General features: G+C 37.6%; 1 protein-coding gene across 11 annotated transcripts in view; it reads right to left on the reverse strand.

Moving 5' to 3' along the window:
• Positions 1–24,501, reverse strand: part of MAGI2 (membrane associated guanylate kinase, WW and PDZ domain containing 2) — a 1,347,997-nt gene that overhangs the window by 541,882 nt on the left and 781,614 nt on the right. The window contains exon 1 of one of the 11 annotated variants that reach the window (XM_079931545.1): positions 10,238–10,420. The exons of the other annotated variants lie outside the window; for them this stretch is intronic. Coding sequence (XP_079787671.1) covers positions 10,238–10,346 — 109 coding nt within the window. The 5' untranslated portion in view covers positions 10,347–10,420. Of the gene's footprint in view, positions 1–10,237; positions 10,421–24,501 lie in introns of those variants that run through there. 11 annotated transcript variants of the gene reach the window in all.

Raw genomic sequence — 24,501 nt, forward strand, 5'->3', positions numbered from 1 at the left:
CCTGCGCTCTAGAGTCCACGAGCCACAACTGCTGAGCCCATGTGCCACAACTACTGAAGCCTGTGCGTCTGGAGCCTGTGCTCTGCAACAAGAGAAGCCACCACAATGAGAAGCCCACTCACCGCAGTGAAGAGTAGCCCCCACTCACCGCAACTAGAGAAAGCCTGCATGCAGCAGCGAAGACCCAACACAGCCAAAAATAAGTAAATTAAATAAGTAAATTATAAAAACAAACAAGAATTTTCTGGGCAAAAAGGAGAGGAAAAAAATTTTAAACATTAAATCATTCCAACAGCAATATTAAAAAGTTTTTAATTTGTTTTAAAGTAATTCATAATTTGTGAACTAGCAGAACTACACAATCATTAAGTGTACAGTTTGACGAATTTTCACAAGGCAAACGCCCAAATGAAGACAGAATTTTCTCAGAATCCCAGAAGTCTCCTCTTGACCCTTCCCAGTCACTACATCTTGCTCGAAGTAAACACTACTCTGATTTCTACCACCACTGATTAATCTTATCCTTTTTTATCTTAAACTTTATCTAAATGAAGTTATACAGTATATATTCTTTTTGTCTGGCTTTTTTTTTCTTTTTTACTCAACAGCTTATTTTTGAGATTCTTCTATGTATCTGTGGGTAGTAATACTTTAACTGCTCTCATTGCTACACAGTGATCTATTGCATGGCTATTTCACAATTAGTTTTTCATTCTTTTGTGAATGGATATTTGGTTTATTTCCAGTTTGAGACTGTTAAGAATAGAGCTGCTATACTCGTTCTTTGAACACACCTGTGTCTTTTCCAATAGTAATAAAGAAAGGAATAGCTGGGTCAGGGTGCAGACGTATGTTCGGCTTTAAGAGATATCACCAAACAATTTCTCAAAGCATTTGTACAATTTGCTTTGTAATTAATTCGCACCTAATTCCCTGAGATTTGGACTTTGCTACCTCTAAGTCAGTAGATCTTGTGAATATTCTTGAAACATTAATAACTTTTTTTGGCTTTGAAATTTAAAATCATCTATATAGACCAGGTTCCTAAAGTGTAGCCAGGAAACATTGATTCTGAAGATAATAAATGGTATGTAGAGGGGAAAAGAAAAGAAAGAAAAGAACTTTCATATCCAAATAAAGTAGGGAAACAGGATTAACCATATGAAACAGAAGTCTTTTAAGGCAAGTGTTCTCAGATTTGCCAATATCTCATGTGCACTGACTGTTACAGGAGTGAACTACAGTGTGCTGCACTGGGATAGGGACTTTATATGTGATAGAAAACCTTTTTCCCCAGAGTGTCTTGTAGGGCTATGATTCCACAGAATAGACTGTGAGAACTATTGGGCAAGAGTACTTGCTCAGTGATTACCAGAAACACCCTTAAAGACTGCTCTGACTCAAGCACTAGCAACATACCAAATGCAATGAAATGTTTGTTCCAGATTATTTATATATCTTGTACTTCTTTGTTTTCATTTAATACACCTTTTTTTTTTTTTTTTTGGTGGTACGCGGGCCTCTCACTGTTGTGGCCTCTCCCGTTGCGGAGCACAGACTCCGGACGCGCAGGCTCAGCGGCCATGGCTCACGGGCCCAGCCGCTCCACGGCATGTGGGATCTTCCTGGACCGGGGAACGAACCCGTGTCCCATGCATTGGCAGGCGGACTCTCAACCACTGCTCCACCAGGGAAGCCCCTCCATTTAATACACCTTTGAGTTCCCTTTTCCATTGTTCTGTACCCTAAATCCATTCACAAATTCAATGCCTGGGATAGTTGTTAGATCCTGACATTACAAGTCTAGTTGCAGCAATTCAATATTGAACGTTTTTTAATGAAGGATTATGGGGCTGAAGGAAAATTAGGTTACATAAGATAGCACACATTTTAGCTTGGCAAATAAAATGGCTCAGATTTTTATCATGTGTCTATTTATAGGCTAATCTTACAATCACTGTTATCTTCTTGTCTTGAAGTAAAATGTGCTCAGTCATGTTGATTAGTTGAAACAAACTTGTTATCCTTCGGTATACTGGAATTAATATCACCCTCACTTCCATGTGTAAACAGATAAAGAAGCCTCCTAAGTTTCCTGCAGAAGTAGTATCACAATTGAGAGAGAAAATAATCTAATCAAATGTGATCTCCTGGATCTAATTCTTATCATTAATATAAGAATGACTGAGGGAATGGTGCTTTCTGGCTCCTGTTCTCAGTTAACTTGAATTCAGTACACTATACTTTGGAATGAATATTGGATTTCAATAAAGAACATTTGGGGAATTTGAAACTCAGAAAGCAAGGAAGGCATCCAAATTTATGATGGCTCAAAGATGCTTGAAATAGCAATTTATGCCAGATCAAATACCATTTAAATGGGTTGTAGACTGCTGGGAAAAAGTGTTTATAGAACATCTTATACTTGCAAAGTGCTTTCAGTCATTTTTAATAGTCATGTTGGGTGGATAGTTATAATTGCATCTGACAAGGGCAGTTCAATATGACAACCGACATTCAAGAGATTTTATGGAAAATAAAATGATTCTAAGGTGTTTTATTTGATCATGGAAATAATAACAGGAATAAGGAACAGGAAGAAAATAAAGAATAAAAAGAAAAAATGGAGGAAGAAATACATGTGGAAAAGCAAGGACTATAATTTTTGATAGTGAATTTTCTAATGAGCTTTGTCTAACGAATTAGTTTTTCTCCTCAAATATCTGGTAGCAAAAACAAGGCTTGGAAGTTTTTGGAATAGTAGAATATATTTTTTTCCATACAATTTTTATTTTGTAGACCTGGAATGTTTCCAGAGAATTCTAATACTCAGTTTCTTATCTGGCAAAGTCCTGGCATATGATTAATGCCTCGTATATATTAGTTATTATTACTATTAGTCCACCATTCTTCAAAATTTTTGGAAGTACATATAGATTGCAAATTACAAAGGCAGAAGTGTTGTAACAAATGGTTTCCAACACAACAAATTAAAAGAAAATGAGATATATGCTCCTAACATGAAACAAAAGGTAATAACAAATGATCAATGGGGAGAATGCTGCTTGTGGGTCATTAGTGGTTCAGCAAAGATTTTTGGTGGCTTTCGTGTTGTCTCTTACTAAGCTCTTCAGAGCTTGTGACTCGTCTGATGCTGTATAATTGATTATGAAGGGAATCAAGGTAAGTGTTATCCTTTAAATTATGCTAACTCTAAAGAATATTCACAGAAATCAAAGACAGGAAGTGGTTTAACAGTTTCATTAGATAAGTCTAACTTTAATCCTTCGTAAAGTAGATAAAGCATATTAGATGGATGCAAAAGTCCATAGGTGTGCTACGGACTTTTATAGTGGTAGCCCCAAATGAACCATGCCTCTCAGTATTCATATCCTTGTCTAGAACTCTTCCACAGTGTCTTTGGTTTGGCCATACGACTTACATTGGCCAATAAGACATTGGCAAGCATGCTGCAAGCAGAGAGGCTTGACAAGTGCTCGCACACTGGGACATGTCTTCTTGGAGTGCTCTCTCTTAGAACTTAGCCATTATGCCAAAGGAAGTTAAAGTACCCTGCTAGACTCGAAGACATTCCCTAATCTGCAGAGAGAAACCACAAGGAAGAGATGTGAGGCTCCCCAGCCAATAATCTCCCCTGCTGGATGTGATCACACGAGTGCCTCCAGCCAAATAATACTAAGCAGAAGAACTGTCCAACTGAGCCCAGCTAACCCACAGACTCATGGGAAATTAAAAAAAAAAAAAATCAATGCTGTTTTAAGCCACTGGGTTTCACAGTGATTATATTCACAGCAATAGGCAGCTGAAACAATAGATATTTCAGGGAAATCATAGCATTAACTTATCTCTATATACAATTTAAAATTAATTTTTTTTCTGAAAGTAATATATTCACATAACTTAACAGTCAAATTGGCCTACAAGGTTATAAAGGTGACAGCAGTTCCCTCACCTACCCCCTAATTCCTCTCTCTGGAGGCAACCATTAACCACTCTGATTTTGTTCTTGCTATTTACTTTGCTATTTATTTCCATTTCTCATATTACTCTTGATTTATCCATTTTAGATACTATTTATTGACATCATATTATGACAGAAGAGTCTTCATCTCTCTTACATGATTCCTTGGTATTGTTTCAAATTTCTTATTAAATTAATATTCTGTGTTTTATATTATGAGCATGTAACTAGTGTTCACTGCTGAGGAAAACAGTTTAATTATATGATATTTCCATTCTTACTCAAGTTTTGTTTTCCTTTTCTGTTTATGTTATTTACTAATTTCTTATTCTTCCCAAATTCTTTAACAATAACTTCTGATTATTTCCCACACTCAAACTCATCAGATAATTCAGCAGTTCCTTTCTTCACATAGAAACTGTGTTTATAGAGGCCCCCTCACCCCATTCTCTTTTCTCTGATCTGAGTATTTGTTCTCTTGATCTGCTACACAGCTGAAACCTCCCTTTACCATTATCAGGGCATTTTTCTAGACGCATTCCTTCATTAAAACTCCCATTCCCTGGAACTCCTGGTTCTACTTTTTTTGGTTTAAACTTTTGTTTTGGAGGATCAATCTTCCTGTAGTTTCTTAAGAAATGGTTTATGTATTTTCCCACTTGTACTGTCATCTTAGTAATGTTTAGGGAGTAAGCAGAGATTGTTCACTATGTCAAATTAACTGCAAGCCTTTTATTTTCTAAACAGGTGAAATTGCCAGTGGTAAGGATGGAGTTGTAATTGATTAAGAGCTACATAATGTAATAATTGATTTGTTTAATATATAGTCAAATCTTGACACTGGGTAAGTACTAGATACATCATCAAGCAACCGACAATCAGTACAGTTTTGTGAAGTAGAAAACATTCTGGTCCAATTTGAATTCCTTCTAAAATAGAATTATAGTCCTCATAAGCAAAAATGATAAATGTGATCTATAATGAAATGTTATAAGACATGTTGATTATAGGGAGGCATTCAATTCCAAATATAACGTTAGGCATTGGTAAGGTGATGAGGTTAAATAACCGTTTTGTATGCAGAGAAGAGTTATCTATCCAAATAATCAACTTTAGTAAATGCATTAAGCCATACCTTCAAAAATTTTCAAAATCATGCTTAAATCACACTTTCTCTATAATGTCATTTCCCTGACCCATCAGCCAGAAATGACCTAACCATCTTTCTATAAATATTTGCTATCTACACTTGTAGTTTTTAGTGTTTTTAACTTCATCAAATGAAAAATGCTGTCCTACTGGGCCTCTCTTCCCCCAGCTGAAGTAACAACACAGCTTTGCCAAAACTTTTGGCCCAATAAGGATATTAAACAAACAAATTAAAAAACACACATAACTATAATCAACTATCACTATTATTTCATTTTAGAAGAGCTAATAACTGGAACAATCTGAGGACTAAAAGAAATAACTAAATAGTCAATTATAGCCCATAGTATAAAATAAATATCGATGAGTCCATACTGATATAAATGTTTGAATAAATAAATAGGAGAGAAAAGTCTCCTGAACAGAAGAATCCATATAATTTATATAGATTCTCCTCCTTCAAGGAGGTGCTGCATAACTCCCCACCCTGTGAGTGTGGGCTGCACATCGTGACTTTCTTCCACAGACTATAGTACGGAAAGGGTGTGGGGTGGGGGGAATTACCTTACAGCAGAGAAGCCCCCAAAACACCACTCAGTCTGGTGATCAAGCATAATATCAACAGTGATAGGTCACAACTCACCCTTGAGCTGACGTGTTGAAAATGGCACTTTATCTCTATGGTCTCCTCCCAAACCCACAACCACAGTCTACCGTGAGAAAAACATCAGATGCATTTAAATTGAGAGACATTCTACGAAATAGCTGACCAGTACTTCTCAAAACTATCAAAGTCAACAAAAATAAGGAAAGTCTAAGAAAGTATTATAGCTCAAGGAGACGTGATGACTAAATGTAAAGTGATATACAGGATAGAGTTCTGGAAGAGAAAAAAGGGCATGAGGTAAAAACTAAGCAATCTGAATAAAGTATGGACTTTAGTTAATAACAATGTATCAAGATATGTTCTTAGTTATAACAAATGTGCTACACTAATGTCAGATCAACACTGAAAATTGGATGTGGGTACACAGGAATTTTCTGTAATATTTTTGTAACTTTTCTGTAAATCCAAATCTATTCTTAAATAAGTTTACATAAAAGCTACCACCACAATAGAATAAAGACAATTCTTTAAATTCAATGGGGGAAAATACAAACAAACAACAATAACAATAAAAACTCTATAATGCATTTTTTTGGGGAACTTCTTTAAGAGTCTAGAACTGGCTTTTGGGACACATTGTCTCTACTGTTCTGTGATCTTTATTTGGGATACTGCTGTGACATGTACAATCTTCTTTTTCCCTTGAGGAGATTACTAGTAAATGTGGTTTTTATATTGACTCTGTCTTTTTTTATATTTAACACTGTGCCTTCCACATACTATATTCTAAATAAATAAGATATTGTTCATGTAATTGTATTGTTTCACTCCATTAAATTGGACAAATAAAAGAAATATGCAGATAAAACCTAAATTGGTGCTACTACTACTGATATGAAAAACAATTAAAATTCAAAATAACTGATGTGATAAAAAGCATTCTAAAACATGAGAAAGCTGGAAATATGCAGTCATTTTCTAATCAAAATATAAAAACAACAGCAACAAATAAGGTACGTGGACTTAGTTGAATATAAGATTAATATGAAGCAGCAATATATTATTATTATTATGGATTGGAAATAGGCAATATCACAAAGATTGAATTACATTTTGATAAGGGAGAAAAACTGTCAATTTTATGAGTGTTTTAATTTTCTTCATTATATTTTACAAATTACACTGATCATGCAATATTTCCTTAATTGGAAGAAGAATTAGATTTAATTAAAAAAAGAAAATAGATCTTATCTCAAAAAATTTTTAAACCGAAATTTTTTAGGAGAGTCTTATTCTTATTTTGGGGTTCATTAGTATGATGGAAACAGTTATCGTTGTACATAAAGGACCAAAGAAAAGGACATTCAATTTTATTCTCTCTATTTGTATATTATATTGGTTTTCATTTTAAGTAGGAAAAATTTGGCAGATGGTAGGTAAATTTCCTAGAATAGTCATAATACACTGTTAAAGATTACTAATCTTTATTTCTGGTTGTATTTAAGACAAGAATGAAAAACTGAAAATCTACAAATGCCAAGAAAAAGGAACCTGAGAACATAAGAAAGACCTTACAGAAGAAAAAGGTTTTTTAAAAAAAAATCGATTTGTTTTGAAAGAGAGAACTATGAGGATGAAAATAGTTCACGTAATAAAAACTATACACACACACACATATATAATACATACAGCAAATGGAAATCAATATAAATGCCTTAATATATTGAACATATTAGTTCACTGGATGGGGAACGTGGATGTGGGAAGAGAAAAAAATAAATTTTAAAATAGAAAAATAAAAATGAGAGTAAATGAAAAAGAGACAAAGGGGGGATTGAGAAGGGAGAATAAAAGGTGGAGGATTTATACACAGTGAAGTAGGGAGGGGAAGACATAAAGGCAAAAGGAGAGAGAGGACGCATAAGGACTCCTCTGGAGATTCTAAATTGTAGGCATTGTCACACTCTGTTTCAGGAACTGCAGTAGTGAGGGTGTTAACACCTTTTATTCCTCCATTTGAAATGTTAATTAGTTCATTAACCACTGTTCCTGGATCTCACTGGGGGGCAGGGCATTATCCTTCTGGGCTGACTAAATGCAAGAACAAAACAAGATGTCCCCAAGCATCCAAAGAAACTTTTCGTTTCCTGATCCAACGGCCTCATCTCTTAGGTTGGATATTTACATATTTGTTTTTCTAGAGGCTTTTCCAAATAACTTTTTGTCTTCACTTCAAGTCCCACTGCCTGGAACATCCTCACCTGCAGTCTCACAGGCAGGCTTCTGCTCACACACATCAAGTCCCACCTCTATGGCTAACTCCTTTCTGAAACCTTCCCCAAGTCTAGTATTGATAACATTCAACCTTCTGCTAGATCTTAAGCTCCTTGAAGACTGCAACAATGCTGATCTTATTCACAGTTTTATTCCCCATAGTTGACACAATGACACAAAAATGGTGCTTAATACATATTGGATGTATGAATGAATGACCTGATGGACAGATGGATGGATGAATATTTTAAATGTCTACATGCCTGTTTCCAACTAAATTGTAAGGTAATTGAATGTAGGAACCAGCTACTTATCTACTAATCTCCAATACATCTAATATTGTACATCTGGCATATGATTAATCTTACAAATGAGTAAATGAACTAATGCAATTACCATAGACATACTCAACAAGATAATTTGTAAAATATAATTTAGGGTTAAACATCTGCAAATAATATATTTTTTGTAAGTGAATGTATTTGTGATTAGGTATGTGTATATTTTGCAATGAGATTCTTCTCAAAAGCTTTGGAATAAGAAAAATTATCTTTCCTTTTGAACTTTAAAATTTAAAATCAACATATGATGAGATCAGAAACATGCATGCCCTCTTAAAAAAATCACTCACAGGCCAGAGAAGTATTATCATGAAGTTGTTAGAAGATGAAAATAGATTCAATGAAAATTAAGGGGGATAGTGATTACTGGCTCTTCCATTACAGTGCTTGAACAGGTTATTCAAAACCAAGTAATGATTTGCATGTTCAGTCACATGTTCCTCACAGAACAATCTACAAATGATATTTGACAATTATTTCCTATTGGTGAATATACTGTTATGCAATCCAGCCAGACTGTCAGGACCTAATAATAAGAAGCAGGACACTTCATCCCAGTTGGACACAGACAGGGTTCGGGAAATCAAATTTTAGCATAATCCAGATACAGTACTGGGAATGGCCCAGCACCTTTATGATCATCCTTAGCTGCCAAGTCTGGTTAGAAAAAAACTTAAGCTAGTTCAGCAAATGACCCTCAAAGTACTCTGTAGGAATCTTAAAGAGATTCGGATGCCTACAAATACTGCATTCAGGTCAGAAAGACAGAAGAGGCGGGATTTTATCTATTTCTTTCAAACATTTGATGAAGACAAACTTTAGGAATACTGTTCATTCTTGATTTGAAATTATTTTTAATCAAAATCATAAAAAAAATCAGTCTGGCTTGTCTATTGAGTAGATAAAATAACATCCCACTTCTTTCCCCATCTCATTAAAGGTAATGATAATATGAGTGCAGATGACGACAGTTCACCGTTAATTTCAATAGGATTGCTTATTTATTGCCAAAAAAAATTAGTTCTAAATTATCGTCTTTTTGAATTGTGACGGTGTGTGGCTAGTTACGCATAATTTCAACTTCTACTTTTCAATAAAATGCCCAAGAAAACACACAGAGAGATGGGGTTATACCAGTTGAAAATTAGTTAATAGTTAATACTTGGTGAAAGCCAGGAGACATTATCTACTCAGAGACCCTGAGGCAGAGCTGTAAGCCTGGGATTGAGTGTGGGAGGTGTACAAGAACATTGACCACAACCACTACCTCTAAGATGCTTGGCCTTCTCCAACCAGAGAAAGCAAAAACAAACTCCTGCCTCTCTCCATCTATAAGGGAGTCTCTTCCTGGTGCTGTTACGGCCTTTATACATACACACACACACACACACACACACACACACACACACACACACATCCCATCACTGTCATTAGTATCCTTTCCTACCCTTTCAAGATTCATGCTTCCCAGTAATGTAATAACACCAGTAGAGTAAAGATATGCATAGATAGTATATGGTTAGAACTTTGACTATAAGTCAGCAGTAGGAAGACTAGAGACAAAAGCAACTTTTTAAGAACAGTTCTCTTTAGACTATTAACTTTTCGCTTAACTATTTTTCAAGAGAAAAATTACCAACTAAATAATGCAGTGATGAATTTCCTTCCACATATTTACATGATTAGGTAGCAGAAGCAGAGCTTTCTTGCTCAGTTCAGCAAAGTAAGTCAGATTTTAAAAAATGGCTTGACATTAGAAATGTAGTACATAATCATGCTTAATTAGTCTTCAGGCATAAGACATGAAAGGATTGATTCTAAGAGCAACCAAATGGAAAGTGAAGAACAGAGCATGCAGTGGACAAACATTAGGTACAGATATACCTCTCCTCCTTAGGGAACAGAAAGCCTCCACTTGGGATCTGTTAAATGATTCTGCAATATAAAAGAAGGAGACTATTGCACCCTGGGTGTAAAGGAAAAGCAAAAGCATATTTTGGAAATGAAGTGTGGATGGGGGTGATATATGCTATTTCCAGGCCTGATTCTTAACAACTTCCTAGGCAATCGGTGGTGACTCTCTTTTCCCTGAGAGCCAAATGCAGACAACTCCAGATGAAGAGCCATATGCTGAAGATGGTGGAGATGCAGGATGGAAGGAGTCTGAGCCCTAAGGTAGCTTGAAAGAGAGCTACCTAACCAGAAACGCCAGCATTAGACTGTTGCTTGAGCAAGAAATAAATTTTTATTGTGTTAAGCTACTGAGATTTTAGGACATATTTATTATTAGCAGCTAGCATTACATTAACTACAGTGCTAATACAGACACCTTGGGGAAAATGAGGCCAATGATATAGTTTGATTTTGAAAAAGGAATAGGAGGAAAACCACCCACCTCATACAATACTTTAGAAAAATCTATGAGTCTGAACATGGCTGTGCCATTACTTCACTAGAGCTTGAATAAGTCACTTAAAAATCTAAGAGCCTCAGTTTCCTATGTCAAAGTGTTTGCAACAAATTGCCCCTAAGTTAGTTAGTTGCTGCTTACCTTTCCCCAGACTTAAAATTCTGTGGTTCTTCATTACATGTGAAAACTATACGTTAATGTCAGATACTGCTCAAGTCAGTAACTTAAAAGTGTGAGTACAGAGAAAGAATAGGGGTTATAGGGGCTTCCCTGATGGCGCAGTGGTTGAGAGTCCGCCTGCCGATGCAGGGGACGCGGGTTCGTGCCCTGGTCCGGGAAGATCCCACATGCTGCGGAGGGGCTGGGCCCGTGAGCCATGGCCGCTGAGCCTGTGCGTCTGGAGCCTGTGCTCTGCAACAGGAGAGGCCACAACAGTGAGAGGCCCGTGTACCGCAAAAAAAAAAAAAAAAAAAAAAAAAGAATAGGGGTTATTTTTAAAAACCCACCTTGAGATAACTTGCTGAAAAGCTTTGTACCAAAATACATATGAAACAGATCTCTGTCTTGTCAGAGTAAAGATAAGCTTCTCTTACCCTCTGAAACTTTATTATGAGAACTATAAGGATTTTTAGAAATAGATAAAAACAAAAATTTCCCCCCAAATATATCAATGAATTGAAAACACATCTCCTTTAAAATAACATCACTCAGGGAACAGCGTGATGAAAGACAAGGTTAGATTCAAGCTGAATACTTTAAGAAATAGCCAAAAGGTCCGAAAGTACTAACCTAATCCCCTCATGGGAAATTGTAAATGAAGACCTGTCACTTGATTCACTTATAATTAGAATCAGTGATATTCTGGACAGTATTGAAGAGAACAATCATATATTGGCAGGAAAGAATGACATGATAACCTAAAGGTCACTTGCATTTCTCGTCTATGGTAATTGAGTCTTTATGATGGAGAATCCAGGGGGAGCCAAATGGAGACAAGTGCACCTTCTGCATGGAGACCAAATGCTCTTACAGGATAAATGACATAAGTGCTTCTAAGAAGCAGAGGTCGCAAAGCACAGTTTTATGATAGGAAGTTTACATAACCAGTGTGTGATGGGAACAAAACACACAAAAATATAATCACAATAAAAAATATTTAAACATGAGAGTCCTAGCTCAGTTTAACAGCTTTGGAGTAAGTTCAGTTCTGGGAGACATTTGGTCTCCTTGAATGGAGGTTTTTCAGTTAGAGCAGAGGTCAACCTTAAGGACGGGGCGGGGATTGGGGTGTGGGTTACACTGATGGATATGGGCAGGAGACTGTTAGTCAGCACTCAGAAAGGAAAACATTATTTCCCCACATAAAATTCTGAAGGTCTGAAAAGCTCTTTGCACAGCATCAGCACAGTGCAGAGCAGCAGGGGACACACCGGCGATGAAGACGGAATGCGATGTAGGTGTAACGCAGTTGTAATTCAGGGGTAGTAATAGCCGTTGCCTGAGAAATACTGCTGCTGAGCTGTGTCATTGGAGCAGGGAGCTGGTACTTTATAAGTACTGCACAAGCTTGGGAGGTGAAGCAGGGTGGTGATAAAATATCTGGTCTTTGGATATCAGCCAGACCTTGGCTCAAATCTTGATTCTGCCACTAACAAGCTGTTTCAATGTTTGATGTTAATGGCTTAGCTGTTTAATGGCAAGTTCCTTCACCACTCAATTTCCTTACCTATGAAAGGGAGATAAGAATATGTACAGCACAGGGCTTTTGCGAGAGTTAAGTGAGACTGAAAATGTGTAGTGGGACACCCAGGCTTGGCCTCAGCTGTGCCTGCTACTAGGATTTAAATATTTACATTTGGAAAAGTCTGATGAAATGGTGAAACAGGTTCTCCAAGAGGCTATTTGTGTGAAGAATAAAGGGGACTCCAGAAAAAGACCTTCTGAGAGAAGAGCTAACTTGAGCCAGTAATGGTCTCAGAGTCAGTGGGAGGAATTATTTTGCATAGCTTGCTGTCTGCCATTCAAATCTGTCATAGGCAAGCCCCATCACCACCCCAGATTCATGTCTGTAATCAAGGGAGACAGAGGGTTCTGAATACAACCTGAAGGGCTCTTTCTCTAAAACCCTGTTAGACTTTGGGACACAGGCAACCTCACTTTGGTATTCATCTAAAAAGGTTATCCAAAATAAAAAAAGAGGGTGTTTCTCTTCCAATTAAGCACCTCCGCCAAAACACTTGAGTATCTGAAGGCTCCAGTGCAATGGTGACTGCCCACAAGAAGAGCTGCAGTGCACAGTGACCTAAGGTGGCACTTTTTCCCAGGGGTCACTGCCTGAGAATGCAGAATGAAGAAGAAGAGGCAGCGGTATAGGTACACAGTTGGTGGCGGGTGAAAGGAGCAGAGGTATTTACAACCAGTGGCAGGCAATGTGCAGTAGGTGCAGCTAGTGGCTTGGCTAGTGGCTTGTGCTGTGTAGCAGCTGGCAGAGAAACAGCAAAGGCACTGGCAGTGATGACAAGAGTTACTCAGGGGAAGCGGCAGCAACATTTGTGTTTACCACATCGCTGACCGGGCTGTTTTGTGAGCATGAGTGTGACATCACCTTAGTACCACCAGAAACACTTTGAGAGGAGGAATGACAGGGTGGGGTTACTTTACAGTCTTGCACGATCAGATGTGGGCAAGAGTCCATTTCATGTACTTTGAAACCATTAACATTATCTGGATCCAGGGAATGGTGAGTCTGGGAAATCCGCATCAGAGATGAATACATCATAGGCATTCAATTCATGGTAATTTCTGTCCCCTTTACCCTATTCTTTCTTCCATTTTAAGGAGATGACCTAGATTCATATATTAGCTCCATCATCAAATTGTGTTTGAATGCAGCAAATCATACAACTTTGGTCAAGTTACTTAGTCTTTCTTGGCTTGTTACTCTATTAGTAAAATGGGAATAGTGTGATCTGCTTTATAGTCAAGAGGGGGCATATCCAACACTGGCACATAGTAAGTATTCATCTTTGAACAGTTGAAGAATTCTATTCAATTAGCATTTCAGAACTGACCTGGGGAGAAACTTGGTCGGCTGAGTAGTGATAACTAGAAAAATTAGAAAAGATTGTGGACTCACATCAGGAGTTCTGGCTAAGAGCCTTTGTTCCCCCCTCACATTCAATAATTTATTTGACCCTTTCAAACAACTGTGAATCTGGCACTACGATTAACATTTTATATATGAAGAACATGAGGCTTTAAGTTTTCACACAGATAAATTCTGGTTTAGGCAACAAGTCAGACTGAACTAATGCTGACAATCCCTTATGCTCTTCTCTTCTGTCCAGCATCCTTTTTTTTTTTGGCAAAATACATACAATAAAAAATTTATCATTTTTAAATATACAGTTCAGTGACATTAAGTCTACTCACATAGCTGTGCAACCATCACTACCAGCCAACTCCAGAACTCTTTTATCTTCCCAAACTGAAATTCTGTACCCATTAAACACTAACTTTCCATTCTCCTCTCCCCCAGCCCCTGGCAACTAACATTCTACTTTCTGTATATGGATCTGACTCTTCTAGATACCTCATTTAAATAGAATCATACATTATTTATCTTTTTGTGACTGACTTATTTCACTTAGCATAATATCTTCAAGCCTTATCCATATTGTAGCATATGTCAGAATTTCCCTACTTTTAAAGGCTGAATAATATTCCATTGTGTATACATAAGACACATTTTTGATTCATTATTCTATTGGCGGACGCTTGGGTTTCTCTTTTTGGCTGTTGTAAATAATGCTGTTAAAAACTTGGTGTTCAAATACCTATTCAAGTCCCTGTTTCCAATTGTTTTGGTATATATCCAGAAGTGGAATTGCTAGGCCATATGGTAATTCTATTTTTAATTTTTTTGTGGAACTGCTACACACTTTTCCATAGAAGCTGCACCAGCAGTGAACAGGGTTCCAATGTCTCCACAACCTCACAAACGTTTGTTATTAAGTTTAAAAAAAAAAAAAAACACCATCCTAATGGGTATTCTGGCTAAGAGCTTTTACCAGTGCCTAATAAGAGCAATGATGGGAAGCTAAAAAAGAATCACAGAGGACTTATACCTGCGTGTTATTTGTAAATTGCTTGTTATATTTAAGTCAACTTAACCATCTAAATGCAATTCATTTAAAAATGTGATTCAGTTCTTCCGACCTAGCATCTGTCTGTAGATTTCCAGTTAACTCTGTTTCAGTTGTTTTTGAAAAAGCTTCTGATATGGATGTATTTTCTGGATTGCATTTGCAAGAAAATTTAGCACATTTCTAAAATCCACCTGAGTGGATTAAACCAGTAAAGCTCTAGCCATCTGATTACATTTTATTTGCTGGTGTGATATATATTTCTCCATATTTTGTCTAGATTTCAATTGTAGGCAGCAAATATTTGGCAGTAGCACAAAAGAATCTTCCCCAACCTCAAAATCATAAGAATATGATAAATTCAAAGCCATTTTCCCAACAAATATGATAACCCCTCTTTGGAAGTTAAAGGTCCAGAATTTATAATCCTATTAGTCTATAAAAATATAAATTTACGTATTAAAAATAGGTTTTAGTTATACTGCTTGCAGATGAACAAAGCAGTTTATCTGAAAAATTACAAGATGGGTGTCTTGTCTGGAAACAGAATGGAGCTTCTTCTGGTGATGTCACATTCCAGTGATCCAGAATTTACTGGCTGTGGGTGACTCTGAGCAAGGAATCTTTGTGGAACTTAAAAACAAAAAGTAAACTTTTTTGTTTAGGAATACAATCCTAATCTTCTAGAGATGAAATAAAACATTGCTGAGAAGCATCTAGTATTAGGGGCCTCCCAGAATAGGTGCTTCTTTAATGTTAGTCCTCTTTTCTCCCCACCTCACACTCTGTCATCTTTGTAATATGACAACTCTCTAGAAGAACATGTTATCCCATTTATCATATTTCTTCCCTTTTCATTTTCTTTGGCACAGAAAAATTAAATGTCTACCTTCAAAGCATGAATTGGTGTGTATTTGTATGGGTTTTCCTCAAGGAATAAATTTAATTTAATTAATAACTTCAAAATCCCTTGGGTGACATGAAATAGGCATAGTTATTACAAGCCAGTGTGTGTGGGGGGGTGTGGAGATGATTCAGTAGGAGGTAGAGACAGATAACATATGTGCAAATGGAAGACAGAAACTGGGCATCACTCCAGGAGTGAAGGGTACTAAGCTGGTCTCAAACAACTTGTGTCACTCAGGTGTATTCATGTCTAGCCAAGGCAAGGCTGCAAGACTGTCCAGCTCCTATTAGAGCATCTTACTTCCTGCTTCAGGCAGTCGTGGAATAGCAACATCGGTGTGCTGGCTGTAAATAAACTGGAATTTTGAACAGCCACATTTACAAGCCAGAATCAACAGGGAGGAACTGCCATTACAAAGTACTTTCCAGCCATCAGTGTTCTCTTTTAAGTGGCAAATTTTCCTAGGGCATTCAAAATGTGATTTGATTTATATACAAACAGGTGATTTAAAAAATAGGATACGGGAAGTGAAAAGTACCTCAGAGTTCATCTAGTACAACATCCTCATTTTACAATTAAAGAAACTGATGCTGCCAAAGGACATATAACTTGCCCAACAACAGGAAATTCAACAAGTTGGAATTCCCAATCCTCCTGACTACTGGGGCAGGGCTCATCCCACGAGGCCATGCCAGTGATTTCTCAAAGTGAAATTGCTATGTGCTTAACCCAAAAAGAATTGCTATTTTTTTCCCCCAAACTCCTAACCTACTTCAGAGCTGTCCCTTGGTAATTCTACAGTCTGGCCAAGAGTACTTTGAAGTGGACACTCAAAAATTCACAAAGCAACTATTTTTCTAATCTTAGTATGATGACAATAATGATAATGATGATGATAATCAAACTTCACACTTGAATAGCATTCATTATGTGCCAGGAAATAATTCAAACATTTTACACCAGTTAACTCCTATGAGAGATGAACTATTATACCCATTTCACAGATGAAAAAATTGAGCATAAAGTAAACAACTTGCCCAGAATGTACACAGTTGATAAGTGATGGATCTGGGATTTGAACACAGCCAACATGGCTCAAGAGTCTGTGCACTTAACTACTATGTTGTATTTCCTCTCAGAATAGTGCTACCCTATACCACCACTTCTCTATAATAAGGATAAGCAGATTTTCCTGGAGGCCACATGAAAATAATTTGTTGAATATAATATTTGATCTTTCTCTATGGTGGGAGATCTAGCAGGGAAGGAGGAAGAGCCAAAAGACACCAGGTGTGACCTAAATTGTACTGTAAGTGCTTCACAAATGATGCCATCTTGGAGTAGGCATATGTTAGATTTTCTGAAGTTTCATTACACTTAAAGAAATACAGCATTGTTCGATTACTTTAAGTGTAGGTTTTCAATATGGAAAGAGCATGCAATCTAAGTAAAACTGTGCAGTTACCTGAAGTCAGGTAAAACAAGCAGGCTATTATTTCATAAATGACATTTTAATTATCACCAGGAGGCCATTAAAAATGCATCATGGCGGTTTGCTTGGTTCCTTTTGGAAAGATAATATTGACAAACTGCTATGAAACTGCAGTTCAGAAAACACTGTAAAATGATCTGGGTAATAAAACACACATTCACTTGTGTACCCTAAAGCAATGATGAACAATATAAAGAAAGAAGACAAGTTAAAATTATGTTATTCCTTTTCGGGGAGAGGCAGAAGAAGAAGTCACTTAGAGGAAGATAGTTGGGTCAGCAAATTTATTACCTATGTGCATTACTTGATGTGCTTAGCATAGTAATTTAAAGTTTCAGTCATCCAAGCCCAAGCCACTAAGTTGCTAAGTGCCCTTGAATGCCAGCGCTGCCTTCCTCTCCACTCCAGAAGATTTTCTTTTTTTTTTTAACATCTTTATTGGAGAAAAATTGCTTTACAAAGGTGTGTTAGCTTCTGCTTTATAACAAAGTGAATCAGCTCTACATATACATACATTCCCATATCTCCTCCCTTCTGTGTCTCCCTCCCACCCTCCCTAACCCACCCCTATAGGTGGACACAAAGCACCAAGCTGATTTCCCTGTGCTATGCAGTTGCTTCCCACTAGCTATCTATTTTACATTTGGTAGTGTATATATGTCCATGCCACTCTCTCACTTCGTCCCAGCTTACCCTTCCCCCTCCCTGTGTCCTCAAGTCCATTCTCTACATCTGCATCTTTATTCCTGTCCTGCCCCGAGGTTCTTCAGAACCATTTTTTTTTTTTTTTTTTTAGTTTCCATATGTACGTGTTAGCATACGGTATTTGTTTTACTCTTTCTGACTTACTTCACTCTGTATGACAGACTCTAGGTCCATCCACCTCACTACAGATAACTCAATTTCGTTTCTTCTTATGGCTGAGTAATAGTCCATTGTATATATGTGCCACATCTTCTTTATCCATTCATCTGTCGATGGACACTTAGGTTGCTTCCATGTCCTGGCTATTGTAAATAGAGCTGCAATGAACATTGTGGTACATGACTCTTTTTGAATTATGGTTTTCTCAGGGTATATGCCCAGTAGTGGGATTGCTGGGTCGTATGGTAGTTCTATTGTTAGTTTCTTAAGGAAACTCCATACTGTTCTCCATAGTGGTTGTATCAATTTACATTCCCACCAACAGTGCAAGAGGGTTCCCTTTTCTCCACACCCTCTCCAGCATTTATTGCTTGTAGATTTTTTGATCATGGCCAGTCTGACCAGTGTGAAGTGATACCTTATTGTAGTTTTGATTCGCATTTCTCTAATGATTAATGATGTTGAGCATCCTTTCATGTGTTTCTTGGCAACCTGTTTATCTTCTTTGGAGAAATGTCTATTGAGGTCTTCTGCCCATTTTTGGATTGGGTTGTTTGGTTTCTTAACAGTGAGCTGCATGAGCTGCTTGCAAATTCTGGAGATTAATCCTTTGTCAGTTGCTTCATTTGCAAATATTTTCTCCCATTCTGAGGGTTGTCTTTTCGTCTTGTTTATGGTTTCCCTCGAAGCACAGAAGCTTGTAAGTTTCATTAGGTCCCATTTGTTTTCTTTTCTTTTTACTTCCATTCTCTAGTAGGTGGGCCAAAAAGGATCTTGCTGTGATTTATGTCATAGAGCATTCTACCTACGTTTTCCTCTAAGACTTTTATAGTATCTGGCCTTACATTTAGGTCTTTAATCCACTTTGAGTTTATTTTTCTGTATGGTGTTAGGGAGTGCTCTAATTGCATTCTTTTACATGGAGCTATCCAGTTTTCCCAGCACCACTTACTGAAGAGGCTGTCTTTTCTCCATTGTATATTCTTGCCTCCATTATCAAAGATAGGGTGATCATATGTGCGTGTGGTTATCTCTGGGCTTTCTATCCTGTTCCATTGATCTATATTTCTGTTTTTGTGCCAGTACCATTCTGTCTTGATTACTGTAGCTTTGTAGTATAGTCTGAAGTCCGGGAGCCTGATTCCTCCAGCTCCGTTTTTCTTTCTCAAGATTGCTTTGGCTATTCGGGGTCTTTTGTGTTTCCATACAAATTGTGAAAATTTTTGTTCTAGTACTGTGAAAAATGCCTTTGGTAGCTTGATAGGGATTGGACTGAATCTGTAGATTGCTTTGGGTAGTAGAGTCATTTTCACAATGTTGACTCTTCCAATCCAAGAACATGGTATATCTCGCCATCTGTTTGTATCATCTTTATTTTCTTGCATCAGTGTCTTATACTTTTCTGCATACAGGTCTTTTGTCTCCTTAGGTAGGTTTATTCCTAGGTATTTTATTCTTTTTGTTGCCATGGTAAATGGGAGTGTTTCCTTAATTTCTCTTTCAGATTTTTCATCATTAGTGTATAGGTATGCAAGAGATTTCTGTGCATTAATTTTGTATCCTGCTACTTTACCAAATTCATTGCTTAGCTCTAGCAGTTTTCTGGTAGCATCTTTAGGATTCTCTATGTATAGTATCATGTCATCTGCAAACAGTGATAGCTTTACTTCTTCTTTTCAGATTTGGATTCCTTTTAATTCTTTTTCTTCTCTGATTGCCATGGCTAAAGCTTCCAAAACTATGTTGAATAACAGTGGTGAGAGTGCACAAGCTTATCTTCACTGTTCTTAGAGGAAATGGTTTCAGTTTTTCACCACTGAGAACAATGTTGGCTGTGGGTTTGTCATATATGGCCTTTATTATGTTTGGGTAAGTTCCCTCTATGCCTACGTTCTGGAGGGTTTTTATCATAAATTGGTGTTGAATTTTGTCAAAAGCTTTTTCTGCATCAATCGAGATGATCATATGGTTTTTCTCCTTCAGTTTGTTAATATGGTGTATCACGTTGATTGATTTGCATATATTGAAGAATCCTTGCATTCCTGGGATAAACCCTGCTTGACCATGGTGTATGATCCTTTTAATGTACTGTTGGATTCTGTTTGCTAGCATTTTGTTGAGGATTTTTGCATCTATGTACATAAGTGATCTTGGGCTGTAGTTTTCTTTCTTTGTGACATCTTTGTCTGGTTTTGGTATCAGGGTGATGGTGGCCTCATAGAATTAGTTTGGGAATGTTCCTCCCTCTGCTATATTTTGGAAGACTTTGAGAAGGATAAGTGTTAGCTCTTCTCTAAATGTTTGATAGAATTTGCCTGTGAAGCCATCTGGTCCTGGGCTTTTGTTTGTTGGAAGATTTTTAATCACAGTTTCCATTTCAGTGCTTGTGATTGGTCTGTTCATATTTTCTATTTCTTCCTGATTCAGTCTCAGAGGTTGTACTTTTCTAAGAATGTGTCCATTTCTTCCAGGTTGTCCATTTTATTGACATAGAGTTGCTTTTAGTAATCTCTCATGATCCTTCATATTTCTGCAGTGTCAGTTGTTAACTTCTTTTTCATTTCTAATTCTATTGATTTCAGTCTTCTCTGTTTTTTCCCTGATGAGTCTGGCTAATGGTTTATCAATTTGTTTATCTTCCCAAAGAACCATCTTTTAATTTTATAGATGTTTGCTATTATTTCCTTCATTTCTTTTTCATTTATTTCTGATCTGATCTTTACGATTTCTTTCCTTCTGCTAACTGTGAGGATTTTTTGTTCTTCTTTCTCTAATTGCTTTAGATGTATGGTTAGGTTATTTGAGATGTTTCTTGTTTCTTGATGTAGGATTGTATTGCTATAACCTTCCCTCTTAGAACTGCTTTTGCTACATACTATAGGTTTTGGGCCGTCATGATTTCATTGTCATTTGTTTCTATGTATTTCTTGATTTCCTCTTTGATTTCTTCAGTGATCTCTTGGTTATTTAGTAGCACATTGTTTAGCCTTCATGTGTTTGTATTTTTTACAGATTTTTTCCTGTAATTGATATCTAGTCTCACAGCATTGTGGTCGGAAAAGATACTGGATACGATTTCAATTTTCTTAAATTTACCAAGACTTGATATGTGATCGAAGATATCATCTATCCTGGAGAATGTTCCATGAGCACTTGAAAGTGTATTGTGTTGATTTGGGATGGAATGTCCTATAAATATCAATTTAGTCCATCTTGTTTAATGTATCATTTAAAGCTTGTGTTTCCTTATTTATTTTAATTTTGGATACTCTGTCCATTGGTAAAAGTGGGGTGTTAAAGTCCCCCACTATTATTGTGTTACTGTCGATTTCCCCTTTTATGGCTGTTAGCATTTGCCGTACGTATTGAGGTGCTCCTATGTTGGGTGCATACATATTTACAATTGTATCTTCTTCTTGGATTGATCCCTTGATCATTGTGTAGTGTCCTTCTTTGTCTCTTGTAATAGTCTTTATTTTAAAGTCTATTTTTTCTGATACGAGAATTGCTACTTCAACTTTCTTTTGATTTCCATTTGCATGGAATATCTTTTTCTATCCCCTCACTTCCAGTCTGTATGTGTCTTTAGGTCTGAAGTGGGTCTCTTGTAGACAGCATATATACAGGACTTGTTTTTGTATCCATTCAGCCAGTCTGTGTTTTTTGGTTGGAGCATTTAATCCACTTACATTCAAGGTAAGTATCAATATGTATGTTCCTATTACCATTTTCTTAACTGTTTTGGGTTTGTATTTGTAGGTCTTTTCCTTCTCTTGTGTTTCCTGCCTAGAGAAGTTCCTTTAGCATTTGTTGTAAAGCTGGTTTGGTGGTGCTGAATTCTCTTAGCTTTTGCTTGTCTGTAAAGGTTTTAATTTCTCTGACGAATCTGAACGAGATCCTTGCTGGGTAGAGTAATCTTGGTTGTAGGTTTTTCCCTTTCATCACTTTAAATATGTCCTTCCACTCCCTTCTGGCTTGCAGAGTTTCTGCTGAAAGGTCAGCTGTTAACCTTATGGGGATTCCCTTGTATGTTATTTGTTGCCTCTCCCTTCCTGCTCTTAATACTTTTTGTTTTTAATTTTTGATGGTTTGATTAATAGGAGTCTTGATGTGTTTCTCCTTGGATTTATCCTGTATGGGTCTCTATGAGCTTCCTGGAGTTGACTGACTATTTCCTTTTCCATATTAGGGAAGTTTTCAACTCTAATCTCTTCAAATATTTTTTCAGTCCCTTTCTTTTTCTCTTCTTCTTCTGGGACCCCTATATTTCAAATGTTGGTGTGCTTAATGCTGTCCCAGAGGTCTGTTAGACTGTCCTGAATTCTTTTCATTCTTTTTCTTTATTCTGCTCTGTGGTAGTTATTTCCACTATTTTATCCTCCAGGTCACTTATCTGTTCTTCTGCCTCAGTTATTCTGCTATTGATTCCTTCCAGAGAACTTTTAATTTCATTTATCGTGTTGCTCATCATTGTTCGCTTGCTCTTTAGTTCTTTTAGGTCCCTGTTAAACGTTTCTTGTATTTTCTCCATTCTATTTCCAAGATTTTGTATCATGTTTGCTATCATTACTCTGAATTCTTTTCTGGTAGACTGCTTATTTCCTTTTCATTTGTTTGGTCTGATGGGTTTTTACCTTGCTCCTTCATCTGTTGTGTGTTTCTCTGTCTTCTCATTTTGCTTAACTTACTGTGTTTGGGGTCTCCTTTTCACAGGCTGCAGGTTTGTAGTTCCTGTTGCTTTTGGTGTCTTCCCCCAGTGGCTAAGGTTGGTTCAGTGGGCTGTGTGGGCTTCATGGTGGAGGGGACTAATCCCTGTGTTCTGGTGGATGAGGCTGGATCTTGTCTTTCTGGTGTACCAGATTGTGTCTGGTGGTGTGTTTTGGGGTGTCTGTGACCTTAACATGATTTAGGCAGCCTCTCTGCTAGTGGGTGGGGTTGTGTTCCTGTCTTGCTAGTTGTCTGGCATAGGGTGTCCAGCACTGTAGCTTGCTGGTCGTTGAGTGGAACTGTGTCTTAGTGTTGAGATGGAGATCTCTGGGAGAGCTTTCACTGTTTGATATTACATGGAGCCAGGAGGTCTTAGGTGGACTGATGTCCTGACTTCAGCTCTCCCACTTCAGGGGCACAGGCCTGATACCTAGCCGGAGCACCACAACCATGTCAGCCACACAGCTCAGAAGAAAAGGGAGAAAAAAAGAAAGAAAGAAAGAAAAAATAATAATAATAAAATAAAGTTATTCAAATAAAAAATTTTTAAAAAACTATTAAAAATTAACAAAATAAAAAAGTAATAAAAGAAAGAAAGAAGAGGGCAACCAAACCAAAATCTATCAATGATAAGAAGTGTAGAAAATATACACACAAACCAAACAGAGAGACGGAACCCTAGGACAAATGGTAAACGCAAAGCTATACAGACAAAATCACACAAAGAACCATACACATAGACACTCACAAAAAGAGAAAAAGGGAAAAAAATATGTATCTATATATTAGAAAAAAAGGAGAGCAACCAAATCAATAAACAAATCTACCAATGGTTAGAAACTCTAAATACTAAATTAAGATAAACATAAAACCAGAAACAAATTAGATGCAGAAAGCAAACCCCAAGTCTACAGTTGCTCCCAAAGTCCACTGCCTCAATTTTGGGATGATCCGTTGTCTATTCACGTATTCCACAGATGCAGGGTACATCAAGTTGATTGTGGAGATTTAATCCACTGCTCCTGAGGCTCCTGTGAGAAGTTTCCCTTTCTCTTCTTTGTTCCCACAGCTCCCACGGTTCAGCTTTGGATTTGGCCCCGCCTCTGCGTGTAGGTCACTTGAGGACACCTGTTCTTCGCTCAGACAGGATGGGATTAAAGTCGCAGCTCACTGGGGGCTCTGGCTCACTCTGGCCAGTGGGAGGGAGGGGTGCAGAATGCGGGGCGAGCCTGCAGCGGCAGAGTCCAGCGTAACGTTGCAACAGTCTGAGGCGCGCCGTGCGTTCTCCCTGGGAAGTTGTCCCTGGATCACGGGACCCTGGCAGTGGCGGGCTGCACAGGCTCCAAGAGGGGAGGTGTGGAGAGTGACCTGTGCTTGCACACAGGCAACTCGGCAGCTGCAGGAGCAGCCTTAGCATTTCATGCCCACCTCTGGGGTCCACACTGATAGACACGGCTCGCGCTGGTCTCTGGAGCTCGTTTAGGTGGTGCTCTGAATCCCCTCTCCTCGCACACCCCGAAACAATGGTCTCTTGCCTTCTAGGCAGGTCCAGACTTTTTCCTGGACTGCCTCCCCGCTGTCTGTGGTGCACTAGCCCCCGTCAGGCTGTGTTCACGCAGTCAA

Source organism: Stenella coeruleoalba, assembly GCF_951394435.1.
Source record: "Stenella coeruleoalba genome assembly, chromosome: 9".
In the NCBI taxonomy this organism is placed as follows: Eukaryota; Metazoa; Chordata; class Mammalia; order Artiodactyla; family Delphinidae; genus Stenella; species Stenella coeruleoalba.